Source organism: Choristoneura fumiferana, chromosome 4 (assembly GCF_025370935.1).
Source record: "Choristoneura fumiferana chromosome 4, NRCan_CFum_1, whole genome shotgun sequence".
In the NCBI taxonomy this organism is placed as follows: Eukaryota; Metazoa; Arthropoda; class Insecta; order Lepidoptera; family Tortricidae; genus Choristoneura; species Choristoneura fumiferana.
The window spans coordinates 6669362-6696481 of record NC_133475.1 but is presented as its reverse complement, the minus strand read 5'-3'; the positions used below and the strand labels follow the sequence as shown (position 1 = coordinate 6696481).

General features: G+C 39.4%; 1 protein-coding gene across 1 annotated transcript in view; it reads right to left on the bottom strand.

The window, feature by feature from the left end:
- The window catches only part of LOC141427362 (uncharacterized), a gene marked incomplete in the record, with an annotated part of 87063 nt that overhangs the window by 41474 nt on the left and 18469 nt on the right, over positions 1–27120 (bottom strand). The window contains 7 exon segments of the mRNA XM_074086702.1: positions 11–175; positions 882–933; positions 2888–3055; positions 3670–3818; positions 6148–6263; positions 12660–12762; positions 13620–13800. Coding sequence (XP_073942803.1) covers positions 11–175; positions 882–933; positions 2888–3055; positions 3670–3818; positions 6148–6263; positions 12660–12762; positions 13620–13800 — 934 coding nt within the window.

Here is a 27120-nt window from a genome sequence, read left to right as displayed (position 1 = left end):
AAAAACTGACCCATAATATCGAGGTCGGTGACCTGCAGCTCGCGCAGATGGAAGCTGTGCGTGCCGCGCATCACCATCTCCAGGTTGCGCGGGCGCCGGCGCGAGCGCGGCGAGCCCTCGCCCCCCTCCCCGCCCGTCCACACACCCGAGTCGCTGGACACTGCTGAACTAGCACCTGCCATGCAAATAATAATGATGGTACAACGAGTGCGCAGGCGAGGGTTGGTAGTTAAGTCGAGTGTATATAGAAAGGGCTCTACATATTCTGTTTTTTATTTCAATGGCATGGAAATTAAACAATAACATTGAAAAAAAATATTTACCTACCTCAAGCTTTTATTTTGTATGCCACGCTATTTCCGTAATAATTTTATTAGAATTACCTTGGTCTTAGATTCAATATTTTACTTTATGCACTAGAGCATTATAGTAATTTTTGCACCCTACACATAAGTATACAATGTTTACGAGCATGGAAATGAATTCTATTTTGTTTCATTTTTTTAACTACAATGTGACAGTAGGTATGTAATTTTAATTTATTACCCGCGTCGGAATAGAAAAAGTTTGGGGTAAAAGGTCATAAGATTGTTTTCTCAAAAATTTCTTAGTTTATTTCGACGCGTACCTATTTAATTTTATTGTAATGCTTATTAAGAACCGCTTCTGTAACATAGTATGTAGTAAGTATGTACTTATCATCTCAATTTGGATTTCTATACCTACACTAAAGAAGTTGATCGGTAGAAGAGGGTCAATTCACTTGCAAGATTTGAAGCGAACAAACAATCAAATAACTATTACAAAATAATTATAAAATGTAAACTTTGACCATAAAATTAAATGATTGTAAAAACTGTAAAGATATCATATTACTTAACCTTCCCTCCATCCTTCCACAGATGCACCAGCTTTTCTATTGTTATTCACCACCTGAAAATAAAAACACCAGTTACCACCACACTTAGAAAAAAAAACACTACAATTTACAAATAAAAGTAAATATTGACCATAGCGACACGTTATCTAGAGCGCATAGTTCTGAATGAGCCGCATGCGCACCCTTTTAGCTACAATGCCCTGTTTCGAAATGACCACGTAGTTCAGACATGTTAGTTAACAGCTTTAAATATAGCAAAAAAACTTTTCTTACACGCCACTTACTATTAACAACACGTCCGAAGATACCCACGGTTTAAATTAAGAACTGCTGTGTAACTTATTGCTACGCGAAAAGTATTTAAAAATATCTAAGCATAGTCAAGACGTACGTATAGAAAGCCGTCTTGTTACGGTCTAAAACAAATGAGAAATGGTTATGTAACCACAATGAATTTCAGTTTTAATTGGGTTGGTTACAAAATGTGTAATGTGTGCAAAGCAACGGTAACTACAGCCAACAGCTCATTAAGATAGAATCTCCGTAAAAAATTAAGTTGTTCTACTTGGCATAAAATTATCTGAATTCTTTAAGAACATCTACACTGATGTTAGTATTAGAATCATTATCACAAGCATCGTCGTTAAATTTACCAAACTATTTTCTTCATCAATAGTAAAATATCAGCTCTACTCGTTTCATATTATGAGACTACTAATTACCCATGTATTTAACATGTCTCTCTTTTCGTACATAAAAGAGGTGCATAAAAGATACCTACGTTCGTTAACCACCACACCTTGTAAATAGAGCAGTTGCCGATGTTTAAATCATTCTAAATGATTTATTTTAAACTCTAAGTAAACAAAGCAGCAAGAAATAATCAATGCGCTCAAAGTACTTCCAATTCAGTCAGAGATCAACTTTATTGCGCTGACCAATCAATGAGCTGCGAGTTTCAAGATTTACACAGGCTATTGTAGTAACCCCAAGAATCTTAAGATAAGATATTTTCGCCTAAGAAATATCTCTAGGTAATAAACCTCATGCGCGCTGTACTGATGCACTCTGCAACGGCGATATTTTCAGCGGTCGCCGAACGGTCGCCCAGGAATAGATGACTGATGACCCACTTCCTAGTACAACCAAGATTAAACCCTAATACCAACTAATACAGCTTACATTTCATCGTGTTTTCAAGTGTCGCGCAACACTAGAAATTCTTTTATACGAAGTAAACAAGTTGCGATCGTTAAAAGAGGGAAGTTTATTAAAGAAGATTTACAGGATGGCTAGTGGTTGTAAAATCGTTGCTTAACTCGCTCTATGGGACCTACCACGAAGACACAATAACTATTATTGGATGTCGCTGAGGTGTTTCAAAATTTTTAATTTTAGATCATGTTACCTATCAAGACGTCAACCAGCAACCCAGTTCGCACGAAGCAAAGAGCTTTGAAAAATTCCTTAAATAAACCTTGACAGGGTTTTCAGAACAGGTTATCTAACCCACATCTATGAAATATCTATTCTGACACCTTAAAAAAAAACCTTGGACAAAAACCCACGAGTACTTATACTCAGCATTATTAATGATGGCTCCATGTTTCTCTTGTGAGAGTGTACAGTCGATTTCATAAACTTGTGAGCAAAAATTTGATCAAAAATATCTGAACACGCTTCTATGAGAAATATCGTGTTCAGATATTTTTGATCAAATTTTTGCTTACAAGTTTATTAACTCAACTCTACAGTCGTAGAATCTGAATCACGTACCAAGGTGGAAACTTTGTGCTACTTATGTCATGTTGACATCCCATACATTTGTCAAAGAAATCACAGCGACATTTATTAGGAAAAGGTTCCACCCTGGTACGTGATTCAGTTTCCTTGACTGTAGGTATACCTAGTGCCACGAAGACGCGTGATTTTGTCAAAATTAGACATTACTGACATTATAATAAGAACCACGGCACGCGTCATCGTGAATGACTCTACCTAACCTACCTGTTTGGCGGTTTTGGTGTCGATTTGTTTGACAGCAGGGTACTGTGGGCGCGGCAGCTGGTTGGTCTGGAACGTATATTTCCCTGGCGGCTTGTCGCTGGGAGTCTGCGAGCGCGTGACGGATGGCGCTCGCGGCGCCTCGAACCTGGTCTGCTTCGGACGACTTTCCTGGGAAAAAACATAACGCATCTTGAGAATCAAACCGTTACTAAACAAAATTTTTCACCTCTCAAAAATGACACAGGAAACATTTTAACTCACAGTTTAATTATGCAAGCTGGCATATTTTGTTTATGTTTTGTTTAGCAGCTGGTAGGACCTTGTGCAAGGTCCGCCCGGATTGCTACCACCATCTTGCTCGCTAATCCTGCCGTGAAGCAGCAGTGCTTGCACTGTTGTGTTTCGGCGTGGAGAGTAAGACAGCCGGTGAAATTACTGGCACTTGAGGTATCCCATCTTAGGCCTATAGGTTGGCAACGCAGATGTTTATGGGCGGTGATGATCTCTTACCATCAGGAGACCCACTTGCTCGTTTGCCAACCAGTAGAATAAAAAAAATAAAGATAAGAAAATGACGGAGGTAAATCCCAATTCTGTGGGAATATCAGAGTAAAAATCTTTTGCCTATTTTTTTGCAGAGGTAAAGCTGTCTAACATACTAAATTGCATTCAACTTCATCCAGCTGCTTTAGTGCGAAAGAGTAATAAGAAATACACGTACACACACGCAGACTAATGGCAGCTTATCCAACGTGTATGAATACAGGTTAGTAGGTAGGTACCTGCGAGGCATACTGTTGCGGCTGGTAAGTAAGGATGACTGTCTGCTTGGTGACAGTCTTGGGCACTCCCCCGACGCCGACGACGGTCGTTACGCCGCTGGAGGTGATTTGCGTGATAGGCGGATTTGACGAATTTGTACTTTTCTTAACTGTGGATATTCAAATTCATTAGCTGTGTTTTTTAAAGTGCAGGTTGCTAACAGTAATAGCCCGGCCATAAAATGCGCGACTGGCAGCGCTGCGTGCAATTCTCTGTAACACATTCGCGACGGCACATCGCTACGGGCTACGCTCGTGACCCTCTCTGGCCAAGTCTTCAGACCACCTTTGTCCTACCGATCGGACGACAGTGTAGCAGCGTTTTTCCGCTTTGTAGTGAAAACTGCCTACGAAAAGAGAACCCAACTGCCGGGTTCTTGGTAGGTACCTACTAAATGTGTTATTGGACGGTCAAAATCTCAATGCACTGTGGTTGATAGGCGATCACTCAAAAAATCACTCTCCCGCACTGCTGATCACGCGTAGTTGTGGCCGAGCTACGAGAAATATATTATCCTTATTATTGCATTATACCTACACATTTAATGTAGTAGTGTAAAGCAGCGTTTCCACCAATAATGTGCGCGGATGTGTTGCGAGGGATGTGTTTTTCATTACCCAACGAAACGTTTCAATTACACATCCTCGCACAGCACATCTCTGGTGGAAACGCTGCTTAAAAGCAGAGTATTATATAGTGTGTAGTTTAGTAAGAATTTGTTTAAGGAGGTTCACTAGGTACTATACTAATCATCCCAGCCTATATACGTCCCACTGCAGGGCACAGGCCTCCCCTCAGAATGAGAGGGCCCAGTCCGGATTGGGAACCTCACACACACCATTGAATTGCTTCGCAGGTTTGTGCAGGTTTCCTCACGATGTTTTCCTTCACCGTAAAGCTCGCGGTAAATTTCAAATGTAATTTCGCACATGAATTTCGAAAAACTCAGAGGTGCGAGCCGGGGTTTGAACCCATGATCCTCTGCTTGAGAGGCCATAGATCAACCACTCGGCCACCACGGCTTCCTATACTAATAAATACACTATACTGTTTAGCTATGATAATATCACTATCACATTCGGAATTCTCATTTGTTTCTTATAACACACGTTACGTCTTTACATGCCGAAATATGAATCAGGAACCTTGTGACATCCTAACTTCGAACATGCTCCATTAAAATCTAAGTAATTGTCATTAACTATTCGTAATGGTTTCGAAAGATATACCTAGTGCCATCCACGAAGACGCGTGATTTTGTCAAAATTAGACATTAATGACATTGTAATAAGAACCACGGCACGCGTCATCGTGAATGGCTCTACCTATACTCTTCTGAAAGATGCTAATTTTATTAAAGTTCATCACAACAAAGTTCATTTCCACTTTATGGACCATTTCAATTTGTTCACCATCATCTAAAAATCAACCCAACAGTAAGTATCGAAAGTTTGCCACGTAACTTTAGCGCACCCTCTTAGTCTTGAGGTTTCCATCCCACTAGCTTATAGTGCAACTCAAGAGCTATGTTCTAGCTAAAAGCCTTTCTTTTCTATTGAGACAATCGACCTATTTTCCGCACGTGATGAACTCATAACTTCCCAGTTCAAAGACGGAGTATCTTGGGAGAAAAAGTTGCTCCACTTTTAAGAATCTTTTTAGGTGCCTTTACATTTAAATTATGGGCGGCCACATTTTGCTCAGACTGGGAATCTCTAATTCTACACAAATAAACTGAGTCTAAAAATAAATGGCATTACTAGTCACTAAGACTAGTCACTCGAGTCACTCTTTCATTAATTTCTAATTTCGAGGTTATACGTTCGTTATAATAATGTCGTAAGATTATTCAAAATGGATTTGTATTGTAACGTAAGAAAATGCAAATTACATAAAGCGAAGCAAAGTAGAAGAGTATCTAGATACAAGATAGATCAAAGTACTTTGATATTGTGACGCCACGAAAAAGTTGAATAAATCTAATTTACATGTTGTCTTAGAACACTATACCGATCGATCGATACCATTGTTCAACTGGAGGCATGAATGAAGCAACTGAAGGTCTATGGGGAAGGCCTATGTTTGACAGTGGAAGTCCTACCACTGATATGATGATGAGAAAATAAACCAATGGTTCATCATCATCATCATCAGCCGAAAGACGTCCACTGCTGAACAAAGGCCTCCCCTTTAGAACGCCACAATGAACGACAACTCGCCACTTGCATCCACGGGTTGCCCGCACAATGTCAACGTATTGGGAGGCCTACCAACGCTTCATTTTCCGGTTCGTGGTCGCCACTCGATGACTTTTCTCCCCCAACGGCTAATCTGTCTTCTTCGAGCAATGTGGCCCACTCACAGCCACTTCAACTCGCATATTTTTCCAGCTATGTCGATGTCTTTAGTTCTTCTATAAAATCAATGGTTGTCCTTACCTAAAGCGTTATTGTTAATGACCTCGTCCTTCTGCGAGAGGCCAAAGGCCGGCTCCGCCAGCGGGCCCACGTCGCCCACCTTCGCCGTCTTGCTGTGCGGCTGCCTGAAACCGAACCTGACAATCAGACAGTCCGGGTCAAATTTAATCACATTTCATCAGCTAGAATAGCTGTAATAGCATCAGCTATAATGAGGGTTTTAGCGATCGATAGGTTTTAGAATAGGAATCTAGCGATATTTCACCTGTCGTAAAACCCTCATGGCTTGCAGTGAGGGTAGGCAGCGCTAGCAGCTGGGGGGCTACTACGAAATTGGAAAATCGTAATTCGTATCGTACCGTCCCTCTCACTCTCGTATTAAACAATAGTACCTGGGCGACCGAGCTTTGCTCGGCTAAAACTCGATAACAATCGTTTTCCCAGGGATAAGACAAAGCTAGATCGATTTGTCATCCCCGAAAACCCTCACGTACCAAATTTCATCGAAATCGTTGCAGCCGTTTCCGAGATCCTGATTATATATTTATATGCAAGAATTGCTCGTTTAAAGGTTTTAGATAAACGTCAGCGGGCGGGACGGCAAGATACGAATTTAAAATTTTGCACTTCGTGGGCCAGTATACGCACGCACCCGCCACCAGCAGCAGCAGAACAGCACTATCGCTCCCTACCCTCAATGCACGCCCTAGGCACTACTTATAATTAAGAATATTATTTAAGCATATTCGATAAAATTTCTAAATTAAACGGTTCAACTCACGATTATAGTTAGTTAGCAGGGCTACTATCGAAACTCGAAATTCGTACCGTATCGTCCCTCTCTTCTGTATTAAATAGTGTAAGTGTCAGAGGGACCGCACGACACGAACTTCGAGTTTCGAGTTTCGTAGTAGCCCTGCAGGAACGGTCCTACTAGTTGGCGGTGGTACAGTCGGCCAAGAAAGTGGTCTACCAGTTTTGACAAAAGTTTCTGTGAGATCAAATTATCACTAAGGTTGACTTTTCTAACGGAGTGTAAGAGATGCACAAATATGACGTATCGTCTATTATTTGAGATTCCTGATAAATGCAGTAGGCTATTATTTTGCGGTAATGTTATAATATGATTCCCTTCAATTAAAACCATTTCGATCTTTTTCAAGAAAAACTTTTTGCAACTGAAAAATAAATTATCACTGACAAGTGTCAAGTATTTTTATCGACGTAAATTCAACAAAAGTGTTCTTATATATTATTCTAATTTCTTTCGGTAATGCCTCGTAATTTATCAAGAGCCGAACGAGCTAATATTATAGCACTCCATAACGAGGGCTTCAGTAATAGTTGGATTTCTAGGCACCTAAATGTGTCCGTAAGTGTCATTTAGTTCACCACGACGTAGTTCAGCGGCGGCCTTACCCATTGCGAGGCTCCGGGCGGCAGGTCTTTACGAGGTCCTTTGTCCTTCGTGAAAAGTATGTGAAGCGAAAATATAGTTAAATAAATCCATATTTTTTAAATGTGCTTGGGTTGTTGTGCGAGGCCCCTGCAAGAGCGAGGCCCCGGGCGATTGCCCTGTCCGCCACCCCCTGAGGCCACCGCTGACGTAGTTTAAACATTACACTTATTCTTATTACTCCTATATTTATTTAAGTCTTAATTTTAGAGGCAAGCAGTTCGTTTATGGATTACACGTGATGGCGAAGAGGGAAACTTAAATGATCGTCATCGCAGCGGTCGACGTCGTGAAATCTCAGACGATCAAAGAGAAATGATGAGACGTGAATATGATAATAATGGTTTCGTGCCGACTAAATATTTTGCAACAATGTTTGACGTTACTACTCAAACAATCAGAAATCACTTGCATTATTTGGGCTTGCATTATAGACATTACGCAAAAAAAGTTGATATGACTGAAAATCATAAAAATGCTCGATTGAATTTCGCCAGACAGCACTTAGATTTCGATTGGAGTAATACTGTGTTCTGCGACGAGAAAACTTTTAAGTCCAGCCAGCATGGACGTTTACAGCTATGGCGTCGCGATGGGACACGTTACACAGAAGACCATGTTATACCGAATAAGGAATCGGGCCGCATTTCGGTTAACATTTATGGTTGGATGACTGCTGACGGAGTTGGAGAGCTGTGCTGTATGCCACCGCGAGCAAGGGCACTTGATTATGTAGATGTCCTGCAAAATTCAATGTTGCCCACTGTCCGGACTTTTTATCCAGAAAATGAAATGCCACAATTTAATTATTGCCAGGACAATTTTTCTTTGCATAAAGCGTTGGTGACGCGTGCCTGGTTCGATGCACACCCGGAAATAAGGTTAATTGCTTGGCCAGCAAAATCCCCTGATTTAAACCCAATCGAAAACCTTTGGGGCCTTATGGTTCAAAGATGGTGCAACCGCCACGAGCGAACACGCGAAGCTCTTGAGCGACACTGTAATGAAGTATGGGAGGCAACCCGCGGGTCCGATCTCTGCCTACAGCTAGTAGGCTCAATGAGAGACCGTCTTCAAGCAGTAATTGACGCTGATGGCGGATACACTAGATATTAATAGGATAATTTTATATTTTTGTTTTCTCACAACCAGAAATAAAGACTGACAGCTGAAGTTTCTTATTTACTAATTGGTGTTATAATAATATAAAATGATTATTCAATAAAGATAATCTAATTGTTTCTTCTATCATTGTTAATTATTTTACAGTTAAATAAAACAGAGCAAAAAATTACATTTTAATACAAATATATTCATAGACGAGCACTGTTCTAGTTACGCTGATAGATAGGAATAAACTTGAAAATTGGCTCTAAATTCGCGATAATAAATGATAATTGAATTAGTTAATTCGAGAATAACCAAAGTGACTTTTGAACCCCATAGTAACTTCAGCCGTTTACGAAGTGGCCGACTTATTGAAATAATGCTTAAACAAAACACGACGATGTCAGTTGTCAATTCAAACTTGACACATCACATGACGTAAATACATAATGAAAAAGAGAGCAATTGTCACTGTCATAACATTACTGCAAGGGGAAATCGACCTTGTTGTCTCATGACGTTCAAATAAACATCGACCGTAGGGTGGTAGACCAATTTCTTGGCTGACTGTACGATTAGCACCGTTATGAACGCACGCACTCACTTATGAAATATATTATCCGAAAAGATCGAAAGTAGTCGGACCGCGATCCTGACTTAATACATACTTACATACATACATACATAAAATCACGCCTCTTTCCCAACGGGGTAGGCAGAGACTACATCCTTCCACTTGCTACGATTCTGGCATACAACTCTCGCTTCCTCTACATTCATCAATCTTTTCATGCCTGCACGTCGGTTTAGAGTAGGTAGGTACTCCTGACCCGACCTTTCTTCAGAACGTCCCCGATTTGATCGTGGTACGTTCGTCTAGGCCTTCCTCTCCCAACGTTCCCATTCACGCTCGTCTTATAGATCTGCTTAGTCAATCTGTTTTCATTCATTCTCTCAACATGCCCAAACCATCCAAGCATCCCTTTCTCAATCCGTGTGACTATATCTTCATTTACACCACAGCGTTCCCTTATCGCACTATTTCTAATTCTGTCACTCAATTTCACACTTAACATACTTCTACCCTGACTTCCTTCCTTACTTAATATAATAAAATAATCGTGCGTTCGGTGAGTTGCATACCTAATTTAATTTAGTAATTTTAGCTAAGTATAGTAAGATTATCTCGTCTCGTCGTCGTTTTACGGGATGCCCGTAAAAGTAACAAATTTGGAGTTGAAATAAAAAATAAAAAAGTCTCCAAAAAAAAATTATAGTAAGATTATTTAAAAACGACAAAGATTGAGCCCGCACTACCTGTGCTTTTACGCGCTAGAGGCGTCATACCAACTAACCACCGGGAATCCAACCAAATAATTGAAATCGTAAAAAAAATAGATTTCTTTGAGCAAGCGTTTTGTTAGTAAAAAAAAATTGCTAAGTAATAGTAAGAACCATCACAATAACTATTATGTAGGTATAGGTACTATAAATATACCTATTGTAGGTATATGTCGGCGGCCGATCGTAAAATCCGCCAGATCACAAAATTGCTAGGCATATCGTGAAATGGCGCAATTTTATGATATGCCTAAAAGTTGGCCAGGCATATCACGATGTGCCTCTGAGAAACAATACGGCAGATCGATTAGAACAACGCATTCGTCGATATTCCTAGCTCTATACCGGGCATATCGTGATATGCCGAAAAAAAGAAAAATTTAGGTACGACGAGCGAAGCGAGGAGTGGTTGGTATGAATTGTGGCCACAACGCACGAGCCGAGTAAGCAAAGCGAGCGTGCCGCGGCAGCGGCCGGCGAAGTCCCAGAACCGATATTTCGGCGTTTCATGATATGCCTAGGAATTTCATGATCTGCCTAAACGTCACCAGGCAAATCGTTAACCCTTAAATTTTCAGTGTGCCACACGAGTCCCACCATTCAAGACTATCTTTTGTACTTTTATTTAATTTAGAATTTTTTGGACTATAATGTAACGACGAGGTTTGAATCATGAACTTTTTAAAATTTTGACAATTTAAGGGTTAAACGGTGAGTTTGGAACGAAATGGCGGATGTCCCTTAGCCAATTCATGAAATGGCCCCATTTCACGATATGCCTATGAATTTCGTGATCTGGCGAATTTTAGGATCGGCCGCCGACATAAAATAACAAGTGAGGTGACTCGACTGATACAATAAATGAAGGGCAAGCTGCGTAGAAATCTAATTAGATACGTAATAACTAACCTACCAATTATCATTAAGCCATTTAAATACCTACTTGTTAGTGTGATAAGTAGGCTGTGAGTTTACATAAGCCTTGGGGCATTATAGGGCTTAAGCTGTTGCGTCGGTTCATGACCAATAAAAATAAGACTTAACCTTTAAGCGCCCCGTAGGTGTAATCTTTGTAGAAACCATAATATAAGCCCACCAAATATCTACCTTAATTTTTAGGTAAATGTACTTCACCTACCTACTGCTAGATGTTGTCGTACCAACTGGGCTACTGGCCCTAATATGAGCAGATAGTAGGTATAACAATAGAAACCTTGGCTGAAGAAGATGTTTTTAGGGTTCCGTACCCAAAGGGTGCCAACGGAACCCTGTTACTGAGACTCCACTGTCTGTCTGTCTGTCTGTCTGTCCGTCCGTCTGTCACAGGGCTCTATCTCTTGAGTCGTTATATCTAGGCAATTGAAATTTTCACAGATTATGTATTACTGTGGCCGCTATAACAACAAATACTGAAAACCGAATAAAATAAATATTTAAGGGGGGCTCCCATACAACAAACGTGATTTTTTTGCCGTTTTTTTTGCTCGTTATTAATAACGGCAACAGGTAGACGCTTTAAATATTCGTAGAATATTTAGTTGTGAAATCACTTTAAAAATAAATAATTAAATTAAAATAACAAATATTTAAGGGGGGCTCCCATACAACAAACTTTTTTTGCCTTTTTTTGCTAATGTCTAAAATATTGTATAGATAATGGTACGGAACCCTTCGTGAGCGAGTCCGACTAGCACTTAACCGGTTTTTTATAACTATAATAAACTATATAAGTAATTTGGGATTTTTACGAGGCCTCTATTGTCCCTGGACTGTGGTTAGAAAGAAGTTAAAGGAAGTTTAAAAAACATGTCTTAGGGGCTGTTTCACCATCCATTGATTAGTGTTAGCTGACGGTTAAATGTGATGCCGTCTCTATTTGTTTTGTTCGAATAGACGGAGACGGCATCACTTTTAACCGTCAGTTAGCACTAATCAATGGATGGTGAAACAGCCCCTTAAAGTTGCAATATAACGAGCTTCTATTTTTATTCATACTAAAGATCGAGCTTCGAGATTAATGAATAAGTACCTTCTCAAACATTTGCCCTAGGAGCATTAAAGTTAAAGTACCTATAATTATACTTATTGGGAATTTGTTTCAGTTTGTTTAATTGTGTTACCTACTCTATCATAAGCCATACATAACCGCTAGGTAACTGTCATCTAGACTAGACGGTATTCAGTAATTCAGCACTCAAGTAGCTACGCCCACTAGACGCATAGAACGACATATTAACTTACTATAAGTTCTTACGAGAAAATGTGGGAATACACAGCATTACACTAGAAAGCAACCCCATTTACTTACCCGAGGATATTCATATGCTAATGTTATTAGTAACAGAATAGCCGAGAGAAAATAACTTAGTTTAAAACACGGTTATTTGCTGGTGTAACGCCTACGTCAGTAATACTGGCAATAAAGATGTGAAGCAACGTTGGATTTTTTCTCAGGCGTCATAATTCGAAAAAAAGAAAAATGATTCGAAATTCAAACTTTGTATCGTGCCATCCTATTTAATTAGTAACGTTAAATAAGTAAGGTAAACCGTAGAATAAGAATTTTATATTTTCGGAGTAGCCCCCCTAGAACGAAGTAATCCATACTTCTGTAATGAATGCAAATTACCTGTTGCTCCGCAGGGGTTGTCCAACGGCCTCTTTACGGGGTCGCGCCAGGGGTGTCGACCGCCCCGACAAAACATCCTCAGCTCGTAGGTCCTCTGTAGAACCTGCAGCGTAATGCTCAGTTTAGTGACAACCCTGAGTGCTTGTATAATAAATGGCCACGCGATGTGGAACCTTCGTCGTAATGACTAAGTGGGTTTTAACCACAGTATTTAACCGTCTCGGCGTAAAAAGGGAAAGATGTTTTTAGAATTGATTTTTCTTAACAACAACAGGATTCTAGTAAGCATTAATAATGAAAATGCCATTCTAGGGCTATGAACAAATATGTATAGTATATAGTATATGTATGAGTATAGGTAATAACCTACGTACAATGTACCATAATATTAGAAACGCTAACTTTGCCTCTAGAGGGAGACTTTTTCCAAAAAGCAAATTTTTAAGAAAATCTATTAAAGTGCACTACTCTTTTAAAAGTATGTAAAAGGTTGGTTATATTTGTGGCAACACAAAAATTAAAGAGATGCCTTTTTTAGGCTTTTTTCACCAGGACCAGGACTATGAGAAGAAATATAACTTAAGTTATTACACATCTTAAAAAAACTTTCCTTAGGCAATTGCTCGGATTGCTGCTTATGTAAATAATATAAATATATGTACTTAGTAATATCATGTAATATGTGGTTGGTGAATAACAAAACTAACGAGAAAACTGGGTTCAATTCTAAACCCCAGCTGTATATTATTTTGACTTTTAGATGTGGTGTGTAGAGGAGGCGGCTTTACCTATGGTGCCGGGTGTGCGTTGCACACGGGCGCAGCGGTGTTAGGGGCGCCGGCCGCAGCACTTTGTACCAATTCCACTTTGACGAGAGGGCGCTAAAGCAATGATTGCACACTGCATGGACTAGAGACGTCTCTGGTGGTGTATAGCGGTGTACTTAATTGTTTGTCTTACCTCCATTTCCATTCTTATCGTGCGCCTTCTGCTTGCGCCGCGCATTGTCGTCAGCCCGCGAAGTGCTGGCGGGGCGACGACGGAACCCGAACGAGGTGGCCACGCCACGGCTCGGCTTGCTGTTCCCGTTACCACTCACGCTCTTGTCTCGCTTCTTTGCACCCTTGGACTCGGAGTGACCCTAGGGAGGAAATGACTGGTTAGGATGGTCGCTGAAGATGGATGTTCGAAGCGTCGTTGTCGACGATAACGCCGCGACCTTGACGCTGTGTTGGGCGGGCGCATATATAGTTGTTTGCGCTAGCCCGGGCACACAAATAAGTAGGCATAGTCTAAAAAGAAAGTGCTTTACCAATTTTAATTACAGTTCTTACTTCAGAAATAAAACAATAAGGCGAATAAAGGGCAACACACACAGAGAGCGGGCGCGGGTCGGGTCGTGTCCGCCGCGGGAGCCGCGCGGTTCGTTGTATTCACACAGAGCGCGGGTCGGACCCGCGACGGGCCCGCAGCGGCTATCAATGTTGCCAGTTTAGTGACTTTATCCCTAGAAGTGACGGCTTTTGCTTAAATCTTAGCGACCAAAAAAAAGTTTTGATTAAAAAAATGGTTTATCTGGCGACTTTTGGAGTACAAATGAAAACAGTTCTAGAAGACTAGAACCAATAATAAGAATAAGAATAATTTTATTTTCTCAAACATGCTCGGAAATGTATGCGTTAATGTCACGAAATGGAGACATGAAGTTTCTCATTTATGGCTCCCTACCACCTCCCTACACAACTTCTTGGCCTAGGCCATGAAGTATGTATGAAAATCCATTATTGTCCGCTGCTATAACTTTTTAAATTTGCTTACTAACATTAAACTGACAAAGGAAAAATTACGAACAGCCAACCACCACTACTCTATAAGCATTTGCGATACTGCGATGCGATACGAAGCGATGCGATGCGAAGAGATGCGATGCGAAGCGATGCGATGCGATGCGATGCGATGCGATGCGATGCGAAGCGATGCGAAGCGATGCGAAGCGATGCGAAGCGATGCGAAGCGATGCGAGGCGATGCGAGGCGATGCGAGGCGATGCGAGGCGATGCGAGGCGATGCGAAGCGATGCGAAGCGATACGAAGCGATGCGAAGCGATGCGAAGCGATGCGAAGCGATGCGATGCGAAGCGATGCGATGCGATGCGATGCGAAGCGATGCGAAGCGATGCGAAGCGATGCGAAGCGATGCGAAGCGATGCGAAGCGATGCGAAGCGATGCGAAGCGATGCGAAGCGATGCGAAGCGATGCGAAGCGATGCGAAGCGATGCGAAGCGATGCGAAGCGATGCGAAGCGATGCGAAGCGATGCGAAGCGATGCGAAGCGATGCGAAGCGATGCGAAGCGATGCGAAGCGATGCGAAGCGATGCGAAGCGATGCGAAGCGATGCCAAGCGGTGCGAAGCGATGCGATGCGATACGAAGCGATGCAATGCGATGCGATGCGATGCGATACGATGCGATGCGATGCGAAGCGATGCGATGCGAAGCGATGCGATGGATGGATGGATGGATGGATGGATGCATGGATGGATGAAATATTTCCTCACATTGTTTGAGAAAAGCACTATACAAGCCTCGGCCAGAACAGGGATTGCTGGACTCGTTTTATCCGGCCTCGTCTACGACTCGGCCGTCTACCCCGAACTCGTCCCTTACTTCATGGCTTCAGGCAATTATACAGTGCCGCGAGATATATGTGGTTAACAAAAAAGTAAAACCGACTCCAAAAAAATAAAAATAACAATAAATGGAACAGACTACAAAACCCTTCAAAATATTTTCCTAGGTGTACCTACTAGCTCGAAGTCGGTGCCTCAGCACGAGCCAGCATAAATAATTGAAATAAAAAAACCGACATGCTCTTGGCCGGTTTTGGTTTATTACTTCATCACGTCTAAACCACTGAACCGATTTAGATGAAGTTTAGTATACATATAGTTGTAGTCACAGAGATGGACATAGGATAGTTTTATCCCGGAAAATTTGTATAGTTTCTGCGGGATACATTGTATACCGAATTTCATCTAAATCGGTTCAGCGATTTTGACGTGATGATGATGACTGATGAAGTGATAAAGAAACAGACTTACAAACTTTCGCATTCATAATATTAGTGGGATGGGATTAAAAGTAAGTGTTTTTTTATATTATGTATGTTGTTCGACAGTCAACGTCATAAATAAGTGATCACTTTTTAGGTATAGGTACCTTGTCGCTTTCAGTCGTTACACAATTTCGTATGGCTTATCAAACATGACGTTAAAGTGCCAAGGTACAAAAGTGATCACTTATTTATTACGTTGAATGTACCTACACGATATGTCATTAATTAATTATAATATTTATCTAATTAGTTATCAACATTTTTTTTTCACGTAACCCAACCTTCAGACCGCCAGTGCCCTGTCACTACCAGATTATTGTATTGTTACACAATTTACATAAGTATTCCAAATTTCAAGTCAATCTGACTAGGTACTGTAAGTGATCAAAATATACTTGCAGAATTTGACTACAGACGGACAGACAGACAACGGGACAGGTGAAACTAAATAAAAGGTTGTAAAAAGTAGCCTTTATGTTATTCCAGCTATCTACGTACCAAATTTCATTCAAATGCCGTTTTAGTGTGACTGTGAAGGAGTAACAAACAAACACACACACACACACACACACACACGCACACAAACTTTCGCATTTATAATATTTACTTATATATAGTACTTGTCAATTTAATTAGCTGTACATGGCTGACAATTATATTTTTATTAGAAAGTTAACAGTGTGGATTTTACTTTATTATTTAAATTTATGTAATGGTTAAGTTACAGAAATAGCGTATCTTTAACTTCCCTTAAAAAAAAGCCTGGGTGCCGGTAGCCCAGTAACACACTGTAGATAGGCAATGCTAATATATCAATACTGTGGAGTCAAAGTTATCGATACTATCAAAAATTCGATATATCGTTGCAACCCTACCTGTCAAAGGACGCCGCGTGCGAAGGTAAAGCCATAAATCGCACGCGGCATCCTTTGACAGAGGCGGCGCGTGTCAAAGCGGCGGCGCGATACAAACACCGGCCATTTGCCGCTCGGCACGGCTGCCAAATTAGGGGTTTTCCCCTCAAATTTAGGGGGTAAATAACCGGGATGGGGTATTTTTAAGGATTGTTGGGAAGTTTTGCTTTTTATATTTATTTTGTATTTCTTATATTTCACATTATTTCTTGATAAAAAAAAAAAAATACAAAATTATTGGGCCTGGGGTAACCCGATCTAGCCAGTCAAATTTGATGACTCAGCATGACCCAGCAGGATCGTGAGGTAGACGACTGGCTCGTGCTGAGTCACCGACTTCGAGCTTTCAAGGGTTTTGCGGTCGGTTCCATTTTTTGATATTTTTTTTGGAGTCGGTTTTACTTTCTTCTTAAAAAAAATATGCAGCAACGCATGCTATAATGTGGTATAGTAGTTAGGTTATATTAACATATATATGTTTTATCCAAGATAGCTTCCATCGAAAATAGCCTAGTGTGTATTTCTTTTCAGTCGGTTCCATATGGGTATCAAATGAAAGGGCTCGAAAAATAGAATCTTCACACGAAAAAAAATCAAATCCAATGTCGCTGCCATCACAAAAGCAACGTTAATCAATATGTAATCGTCTGGACCATAGTTCAAAAACGGAACCCGTATAGTTTCGCCATGTCTGTCTGTCTGTCTGTCCGTCCGCGGCTTTGCTTAGGGACTATCAATGCTAGAAAGCTGTAATTTTGCACGGATATATAATGAAAACTATCCCGACAAAATGATACTTGTACAATGAAAAATTAAAAAAAAAAAAAAACATTTTGTGGGTACCTCCCATAGACGTAAAGTAGAGATTTTTTGTATGTAAGTAAGCCGGTGGGTGGAAAATTAAAAAAAAATCTGGATGGTAAGTATATCAAACTTACAATCCTGCCTGATGTCATTATACGACATGTTGCTGTGTGTGTAATCATTCACTTCAATTCTTGTGGCACTACCTATACTAACATGTTTTAGGGGGATTTCCAATTAATTATAGCAATTTTAGGGGTTTTTAACTTAAGATTTAGGGATAAATATTTTTGAGAGTTGGTAACTCTGCGCTCGGCCCGCGCGCTGTTTGTGACGACGGGCGACGGCGCGGGCCCGCGCACGACCCGCGCCCGCGCCCGCGTTCTGTGTGAAGGCTTCCATATACCGCCATGCAAATACGCCCGTCGCGGGCCCGCGCACGACCCGCGCCCGCTCTCTGTGTGTGTTGCCCTTAAGGCTGATTGTCAGTCAATATTCATATTGACTTGTGAGTGAAAATAGGGTTTGACGTTTTAAGCGCTACAAATGACATTAAACCTTAGGATGGTAAACTAATTTCTTGGTCGATTTGTTAGTTAGACTTGTCGGATTTACTAAAAGATCAATCAATCAATATTGCAAAAAAAAACGCTAAGAAAGGTCAACTGAGTGCGCCAGTACCCACTACACTACCACTTTTTACAAACCATAGAGCGTCCTAAAGTATGTCGTGTGACTCGTCAGATAGCATTTCTAAAAAAGTTTGTACATTTGATTTGCGACTCCGATTTGGATAAAAATTTGCAGGTATGTAGAGTGAACGATACTGAGTCGTAATAAATAACATAGTCTCTCAAAATGTCCCAATTGGTTTGTATGGAAATTTCCTTCTTTGTTACCAAAACTCTATGGATTTGCGGTAACAAAAAAGGAACTTTCCATACAAATTAATTGGGACATTTCGGTACACGCAATCATCACAAACATGATTTTAAGAAAATTTGATTGAATTCCATTTTTGAATGTTTGTCAATTATTTTAAAACAATAAACAGTCATTCGCTGCAATTTTCTCACGATGGAGTGGACGTTGAAAGAAAACCGAATAGCTGTTTTAGCATTGCACCGCTGTGGGCACTCGCCAAGTACCATTTTCAAGTTGCTCAAAATGTAAATATAACGCTTAGGTTTGTGTACCGTACGATTGACACGTACAATGAAGTCTCCAGTGTTGAGGACAAGAAAAGAATTGGCCGGCCTCGCTCCGTACAAACACCAGCAGTGATCAAAGCGATCAAGGCACGCATAGCAAGAAATCCTGTCCGAAAACAGAAGTTGATGGCTTTGCAGATGGGTGTCAGTAGAAAAACCGTCAAAAAGGTTTTAAACGAAGATCTTAGTCTGCGAGCATACAAAAAATAGAGAGGCAACTTACTTAATGCCCGTCTAAAAACAATAAGGTTTAAAAGATCCGGAAGTTGTTAAAGCGGTACGCGAAAAATCGACACCGTGATATCCTCTTTACCGACGAAAAGATTTTCGATATTGAAGAGAAGTACTATAAACATAATGATAGAGTGTACGCTAGGAGCTCTGAAGAGTATTCTCTGATCTTATTACGGGCCAACTGAGGTTCATTTTTGCGAAAAAGGGGTCAAAATCAGTGCGAAAGTGTACCAGAGACGGTTTGGATAAGCATGTCAAAGATCTGCCCAACACGCTATTTTCAGGTCATAATTTTGTGTTCCAGCAGGATTCTGCGCCAGCACACAAAGCCAAGACCACTCAAGCCTGGTTTGGCCGTCAAAAAATCGACTTTATAAGACACGAAGATTGGCCTTCCTCCAGTCCGAACTTAATCCTCTGACTTTAAAATTTGGCAGGTCTTAGAGGGAAGGTCTGTGCTAAACCCATAAAAATTTGGAGAGCCTGAAGTCATCTTTAAGAAAAGCAGTCGCTGAAATAGACATGAAAATGGTGCGTGCTGCGATAGACGACTGGCTGCGCCGATTAAGGGCCTGTATTAAAACAAAGGAAGTCATTTTGAATAATTTTAAGTACTTAATTTTTTTTTTATGAAATGTACTTTAAATTGGTATATAATTTATTAAAAACTGATTGGTACTTTTGTTTTTATCATTATTTTCATTTGTGACAGAACTTTGGGACTGACTACGTAGTTATTTGGGCAAATAAGATTTAGGAGAAATATCTACTGGTGAAATACCGATACGTAGGTTAGCCGTTAAAGTGTTTGTGATAATAATTAAGGCTGGGAATATACGTCAGATTTTTCGATAAGTACGACAGTCTTTACTGGCAAAAATTTTTTCAAACATATTATTATGAGTCTACATTTTACCCGAGCGAAGCCGGGTTTTCATCTAGTTTTATTATAAAAACGTATGCAATTTCCCAGAAACAACTTTTTGGTTTTAGCCAGTCTGTAAGATGGAACTTTAAGCTTCCCTGTGTTTCTAGTAGCCTTTGGCTTACCGACATCAGTGGGAAAATCACATATGTTCTTCCTAACATACATGATTATTTCAAAAACATAAAGCGACGGCAGGGTTAGGATACCTGTTTCCTTAAAAAAAAGATCTTAAAGATTCACACGTCTTCAAATTATAAATTGCTCTAATTGCTCTCTTTTGTAAGATAAAAATTGACTCAATGTCTGCAGCAGAACCCCATAAAATAAGGCTTTACGAAATAATGCTATTAAAGTAAGCAAAATACACCAACTGTGCCGTCGCCACATCGGTTAGCTGCCGTATTTTCCAAACTGCAAAAGCAGCAGAGCTCAATCTACCCGCGATTGCTGTGACGTGAGGTCCCCACTGTAGTTTAGAATCGAGCGTTATTCCTAAAAATACTGTTGATTTTACAAATTCAATAGTTTGACCATTTAACTTTATATACTTTATATTAGAAACTGAATTCGAGTTAGATGAATTTATCAACGAGAATTTAATACATTTAGTTTTCTTAGGATTTAGTAACAAATTATTGGTAGCAAACCATGCGGATATCACGGATAGGGTTTCATTGGGCTCAATGAAGTCGTAGGTATCTTTTCTACCTACTAACTTGAACAGTGAAGACGTGTCGTCAGCAAACATAACTAACTATACCCGACTTTTGGCTTACCATATTATAAGTGTTAATATTATTGCGAATGTTAGTATTATTGCAGTTAAATAAAACAAACATGTAAGAGACTCACATAATTATGACTGTTTTGATGATACTTACAGTGCCAACCCAGAGGGCTCACACAGAATAAGTAACAATGGTACCATGATCCTTTTTATGCTTCATTATTTTTTCATAAAAATAGTTTCATAGACTTGAGATATTTGCTTGTAAGTAAATATGTATATATAGGTATTTCTTATCCAACGACTTTACGACGGCTCAATTAAAAATAAATTTATGGTAAAAATTTCATTTTTAATACAAGCTTTTTTTGCTGACTGTACTTTTGGTTGACTGTACTTGTATTGACACTCAAACTACATTTGAATACCATATTTCTAGTAGATGACATTAACCGTTGACGAGTATTGTCCTGTGGAGACGATCCTGGCCGTACTACCAGGATGTCACTATCAGATTATTGTATTGTCACCAGATTTACATAAGTTTACCAAATTTCAAGTCGATCGGACTACTGGAAGTAGGTCAAATTTAACTTGCAAGATTTGACCCAAATAAATAAACAAAAAAACGAACAGGGCAATTTAAATAAAAGCTTATAATTAATCGTATGACGAGTTCATATCAATATTTAATGACAGTCAGTTTTTTCATTTCCTACAGTTTACTATCTATGTCGAGCGAGACGGGTCGAGTACAAAAACACTTAGATCCAATACGAGTATAAGCTTCTTGGTCGAGTATGAGTTATGAATTTAAAACGTCGTTTTATTTATCGCAAAAAGCTACCATACGGGTACCTACTTCGAGTAGGTAGCTAAGCTAACTTATAAGGAACAGCGGATGGTCAAGCTAAACAATAGCTAGTCGGTGACGCAATCTCATAAAAGTAAAGACGGGTACATATGTCCTTCAATGCGTCACCATAAAATTTTGATCAAAACCTTAGGTGTCAATCATGGTCATGGATCAAACCTGCGAACTTGAAAAGTATTGTACATCAGCGAGTACGTCAGCCAAATAAGTGGTCTATCAATTTTTAAACAAGTTTCTATCAGATGAATATGTCGCTAAAGTCGAACTTTCAAGTTGACATACAGGTCTATTGGAGTTATTGTGTGACAGACATGCAAACGATTATCAACTTAAGGGTGGTAGAGCACATATTTGGCTGATGGTACCCAGATAGATACCTATTGAATGCGTATCATCACATTCTTCAAGCTAAATATTTTGTACGAATTTGTAACTTGGATACAAGGTGTTTTAAAATTAATCCGGAATTAATCAGCAGGTTAGTACCTAGAGAAACCATTTTAGAATACAATATTATCAGTAGTATGATACTCGAGAAATCTGTATTTTGTCGTTCTTAAGAACCGTCTCAAATGTTTTATAATATCGTTTTAGCGTCTTAAAATATTCAAGGTTCAAAGGTCACGAAAATTGTTGAAACTTATTTTGCAAACATCTCGCTTCTTAAACTTTTTATAAGATTGAAACAGCAGCGAAAATGTAGAGCATAAAACCTATAAATTTTGCCTTAAACATCTCTATTATATGCTCAACTGTTTTAAATAAGAATAGAGCACGAAGAGCATGTAGTGCTCAGTTTTCTCGCACCCTCTTATTTCTGCCCCGAACACCCCGGTAGTTTTGATAAACCGTGAAAACAGTTCATACCTATAGGTGATTTACTGTCATTCGGTACAAAAGGAAAATCGTCCACTTGAATTGACCATTTTGAATTTGAACCAAAATTAATATTAACCAGAGTGAATTTTGTCACAATGTGCTGAAAAATATTTACAATCAAATTTATTTTATTGAAAATTAATTAAACCCAAATGGAATAATATCATTATAAATTAGGAGCAAAATTAAATAAGCAATTTGAATGTTGTCTAATGATTTCGGCGCAACATATTTACAATTCGTCATATTCCTGAGTGTACGTAAATACAAGTGGTCGATTTATTATTATTATTAATCGTTTATTTCATAATGACACATTTAAATTATTACAAAGTAAATTACACTGCCAAACTGCGTAGCAGTTTGTTGGCAGTTAGAATGCTCTTGAATTCTTGATACACTTGTGTCTTACAACTAATTAGTTATATTCATGCGGAATTATTTAATAGGTATATAATTAATACTAAGCATGCAATTTTAAATTTTATTCCCGTAAGGTCCAAAAGCAGCTAAAAATTGGGTACCAATCGTATACCAACACGGCATTTGACAACTCCTGATTTTGCCATATCTTAATATTATTATGAAAATATAGATAAACAGATAGTGTTTAGCGAAGAGAAAATTTAAATCGGTTGAAAATTGGACTTATAGTGATTTTTTGAAAAATCTATATACCTGTCTCTTTCTCAAACGCTTTTCTCTATGCAGCAAGTATGGCGGTACTGGCGTGTGACGTCACATGCCAGTATGTCTTTCTCTGTCTAATCTTGAATTTAAAACCTTTATAACTTTGCCATTTGAAAAGGTAGCTTAAAAATTGTTTTTCTATTCGATAACAGGCATTGTTAGTTTATTTATAACACACATTTTTTTTCGGCATACAAATTTTGACAATTTCACCATAAGACAAGGTTTTATTTTCGACGATATACAGGATGGTCAATTTTTCTTGTTGATGTCTTTCAAACTAGCTTTTTCTCGCGGTTTCACCCGCTTGGAATTCGATTCCCTCGGGAACTGTGCATTTTTCCGGGATAAAAAATAGCCTATGTTTACTCTCAAACCCATAAACTATCTCTATGCCAAAAATCACGTCAATCCGTCACTCCGTTTCGACGTGAAAGACGGACAAACATAAAAACACACACATTTTCGCATTTATAATATTAGTAAGTATGGATTGTAACTTTTCTTCTTTGACGTATAATTTCGAGTAAATCCTAATAGGTATGTTAAATTTGAAGGGCCTGTTTCACCATCCATTGATTAGCGTTAACCGACGGTTAAATGTGACGCCGTCTCCGTCTAACAAAACAAATAGAGACGGCATCACACCTAACCACCAGTTAACACTAATGGATGGTGAAACAGCCCTAATACTCGTAAAATCTGGTTACGGTGATAGTCACATTAAATTACCATCATCATCGTCATTAGTCGGATAACGTCCAGTGTAGAACAAAGGCCTCCCCCTTGCAAAAGAGATTTCTTCCTTTGAACGACCTACATTTTGATATATTGTAGATACTCGTTCTCGTTCTGCGAGTACCTTACCTAATCGCATCATTTTAATGGCTTTGCAAATGCAATATTTTTTTAACAAAGCAACGACTGTAATGAACGGAATAACGGGGTGTTTACTTACAAGGGATAATCCTTAGGGAATACCGGCCATATTTTAAATTCAAACGCAAATCACCAGAGGGAGGCCTTGTTGAATACTTCATGATGCAATCAACCCGGGTATTATCATATAGCGATGCGCGGGGCGAATGTTTCATCGTTTCGGTGACTACTTAATAACTAATAGTGAGTGTTGTTTTATTCAATTGGGGTGTTTTCAGCGATAAATCCATAATCTAGAGTAGTTTCTTAGAGGCATGAGAAACCACCAAGCAATGGTATAATGAGTGGTTATACCGCAATCTAACAGTTTATTTTTAGGATTCCGTATCTCTGTTGGCAAAACCGCATTCTTATAGAATCACTGTGTTGTCCGTCTATCTATCGGGTGTGGCCTGTAATACGCGCAAAAATTAAAACATAGATCGTCCTCGTCAAACTGAACAACATTAGTTCAGTGACTTTTAAAAAATAATAAAGTCTTTGAATTTTCTTTTTTTCATACAAATTAAATACTGCTATCAATGTACGCCATCCTAGAACGCAACTGACGTCGCCTGTCAGGCAGTTGTCTCACCGCCGGCGAGGAAACGATTGGCTATCGACTATTTTCTCGCTCAAGAAACGAACAAAAGATATAAGATCCTGTGTGAATAAAAGAGACATATTAATAGTTGATCGCTGGCGGTTCACACTGCCGGCGAGAACTCGCTCTTACATCTTTTGTCGTAGCGACAAGAGCTATAAAACTCGCTGAGCTATAAACTAGCTCAACGATACTCGCTCAGCGCTATTAGCACAGAATAAGTAATAGCGGCCGCCCGGCTCGAGCGAGTGGAGCGAGTAGTCGCCCGTCGTGCTTGAACACTCGCTTTTCATTGCTCGCCCACTCGTTTCTAGTTACTCGCTCTACTCGCTTCTCGCTCATCGTCGGCGGTGGGACAAGTGCCTCACGCTACAAACATCAAGCATTTTGCTTTACATTGCTTCTTCGAATAAACTTGAAAGTGTAAATAAAAATTAAAAACAAATTATTTATAAAAGTCGCTGAACTAATGTTGTTCAGTTTGAGGAGAATGATCTGTTTTAATTATTTGCTTATATTACAGGCCACAAAAAATCACTGAATCGAAAAATCATTTTTGTAAACCCCTAATGTTTTTTAAAGACCTATCCAACGATACTCCACATTATAGGTTATAGGTTGGATGAGAAAAGAATATCACCCCCACTTTACGTCTATGGGAGGTACCTAAAAAAAATTTGTACCATTTTGTCGGCATAGTTTACATATATATCCGTGCAAATTTACAGCTTTCTAGCATTGATAGTCCCTGAGCAAGGCCGCGGACGGACGGACAGACAGACAGACATGGCGAAACTATAGTTTATATATAAGGGTTCCATTTTGCCATTTTGGCTCCGGAACCCTAAAAAGACACATTTAAACTCTTGAACCTGGTCAAGTAACAGTCAGGTAAAGTTTGTCCAGTTCAGCAGTGTCTTGTTATTTATTTATTTTAGACATCAACTTCGTATCAAAGAGTGATTTTTATGCAGATCTGTGTCACTGATACTCATGAATTATGTATGAGTACGCTACGATCAGGTGGCAGAGTTGGTACAGACTATTATATGTAAATGTCTATTGCAGGTCCACAATAATAATGGGAGATCAACTTGAGGATTGGTAGAAACATAAAGGGTAAATGAATCATTACTTATTCATAAAAAAATGGACGTCAGTGATCTTCTTATCAACTCTTGTGTGTATCATAAAAATTGATCATTGGACGAGAAATGAGCGTGGGAGCAAAACAAATTAAAGTTTGATATCTTGATCAAAGGCGTGCCTATAATCATCAAGTAAGGGGTGAGGGTTTATCATAGCATATACTTAGTTTTGGAGGATAAAAGCACGAATATTTTTAAAATTTTAACAGCACTAACGTGGATGAAGCTAGAGGTGACCACAGAGTTGTAGAAAACTGGCTACCTATAGGATATAAGTATAGGTACTCAATAACTTTCGATACATCTTCAAAGTTTTTACGGTAAATGATTTCAGAAACTGATTTCAGGAAAAGAGCAGGTTTTTTATTCGTCGGTATTCATATAAAGCAAATTATGCATTCCGGGACGCGCTGAGCTGACCTCTAATTAATTTAATTATGACTAAGTTTTTTGTTTGATTAAAATAAACCCACGTACGGTATGAAGCGTATTATTCATTCAACCAACAACTTAGAATAATACCAGCTTTTAAACATCTCTTAATGGATGTGTATGTCTACTTACATGTTTTCATACTTCTATTACAAAATCATCAGCGCCATTAGCTGTATATTTACGTGCAAAGGGCGTTATTATGGTGCTTTGAGGCATAGATCACCCATTATTAAATTATCATATCACAGACAGATGAATAGGTAACGGCGTCGAACTTTCAACTCTTTAATAACAACTTTATATTCTCACGATATCGTTGGTCGATTTGCCTGCGTACACAATGGGCGGTGTCTCGCCTCTTGCCGAGTAAAAGTACATAATCAATGCGATAGACTGCCGGCATTTACTGCTGCCTTTGTGTATCGAGGCTGGCACAAAAGTCCCAAACGAAATTAGATTTGTGAGAAGGCGCTCACTCAATTTGTCAGCCCTTTCGTGAGCTGAACGTGACACACGACATAAAAGAGCGCGGCAGGCACAGCGAATGTTTGCGACACGTCTGTCAAACAAATATTTTATTGTAAACAGTTAATGAACAAATTTGTTTGTGTATAAGTTTCAATACGCAACTTCTTTCGATCACGTAGCTAAAAATCAATGAATAGTTGGTTTATTCTTTTTCACAAGCTGGATTACTGTCAGCTTATTACTGCTGTTATAAATCTGTCTAAGTATTTGTATTTTTAGGGGAGTGAGCGTGGCANTGGTGGATGGTGTAGCGAGACCATCCCACTCAAGCATTGTTGTGACGTGGTTCACTATTTCGAGAAGCAATTGGTACAGTCAACGGCCCTGAGAATAACAATCTTAAAAAAAAATATTGAACCGACTACAAAACCTTGAAAATATTTTTCTAGTAAGGTACTAGACCTACTAGCTCGAAGTCGGTGCCTCAGCACGAGCCAGCAGGAATGAACAA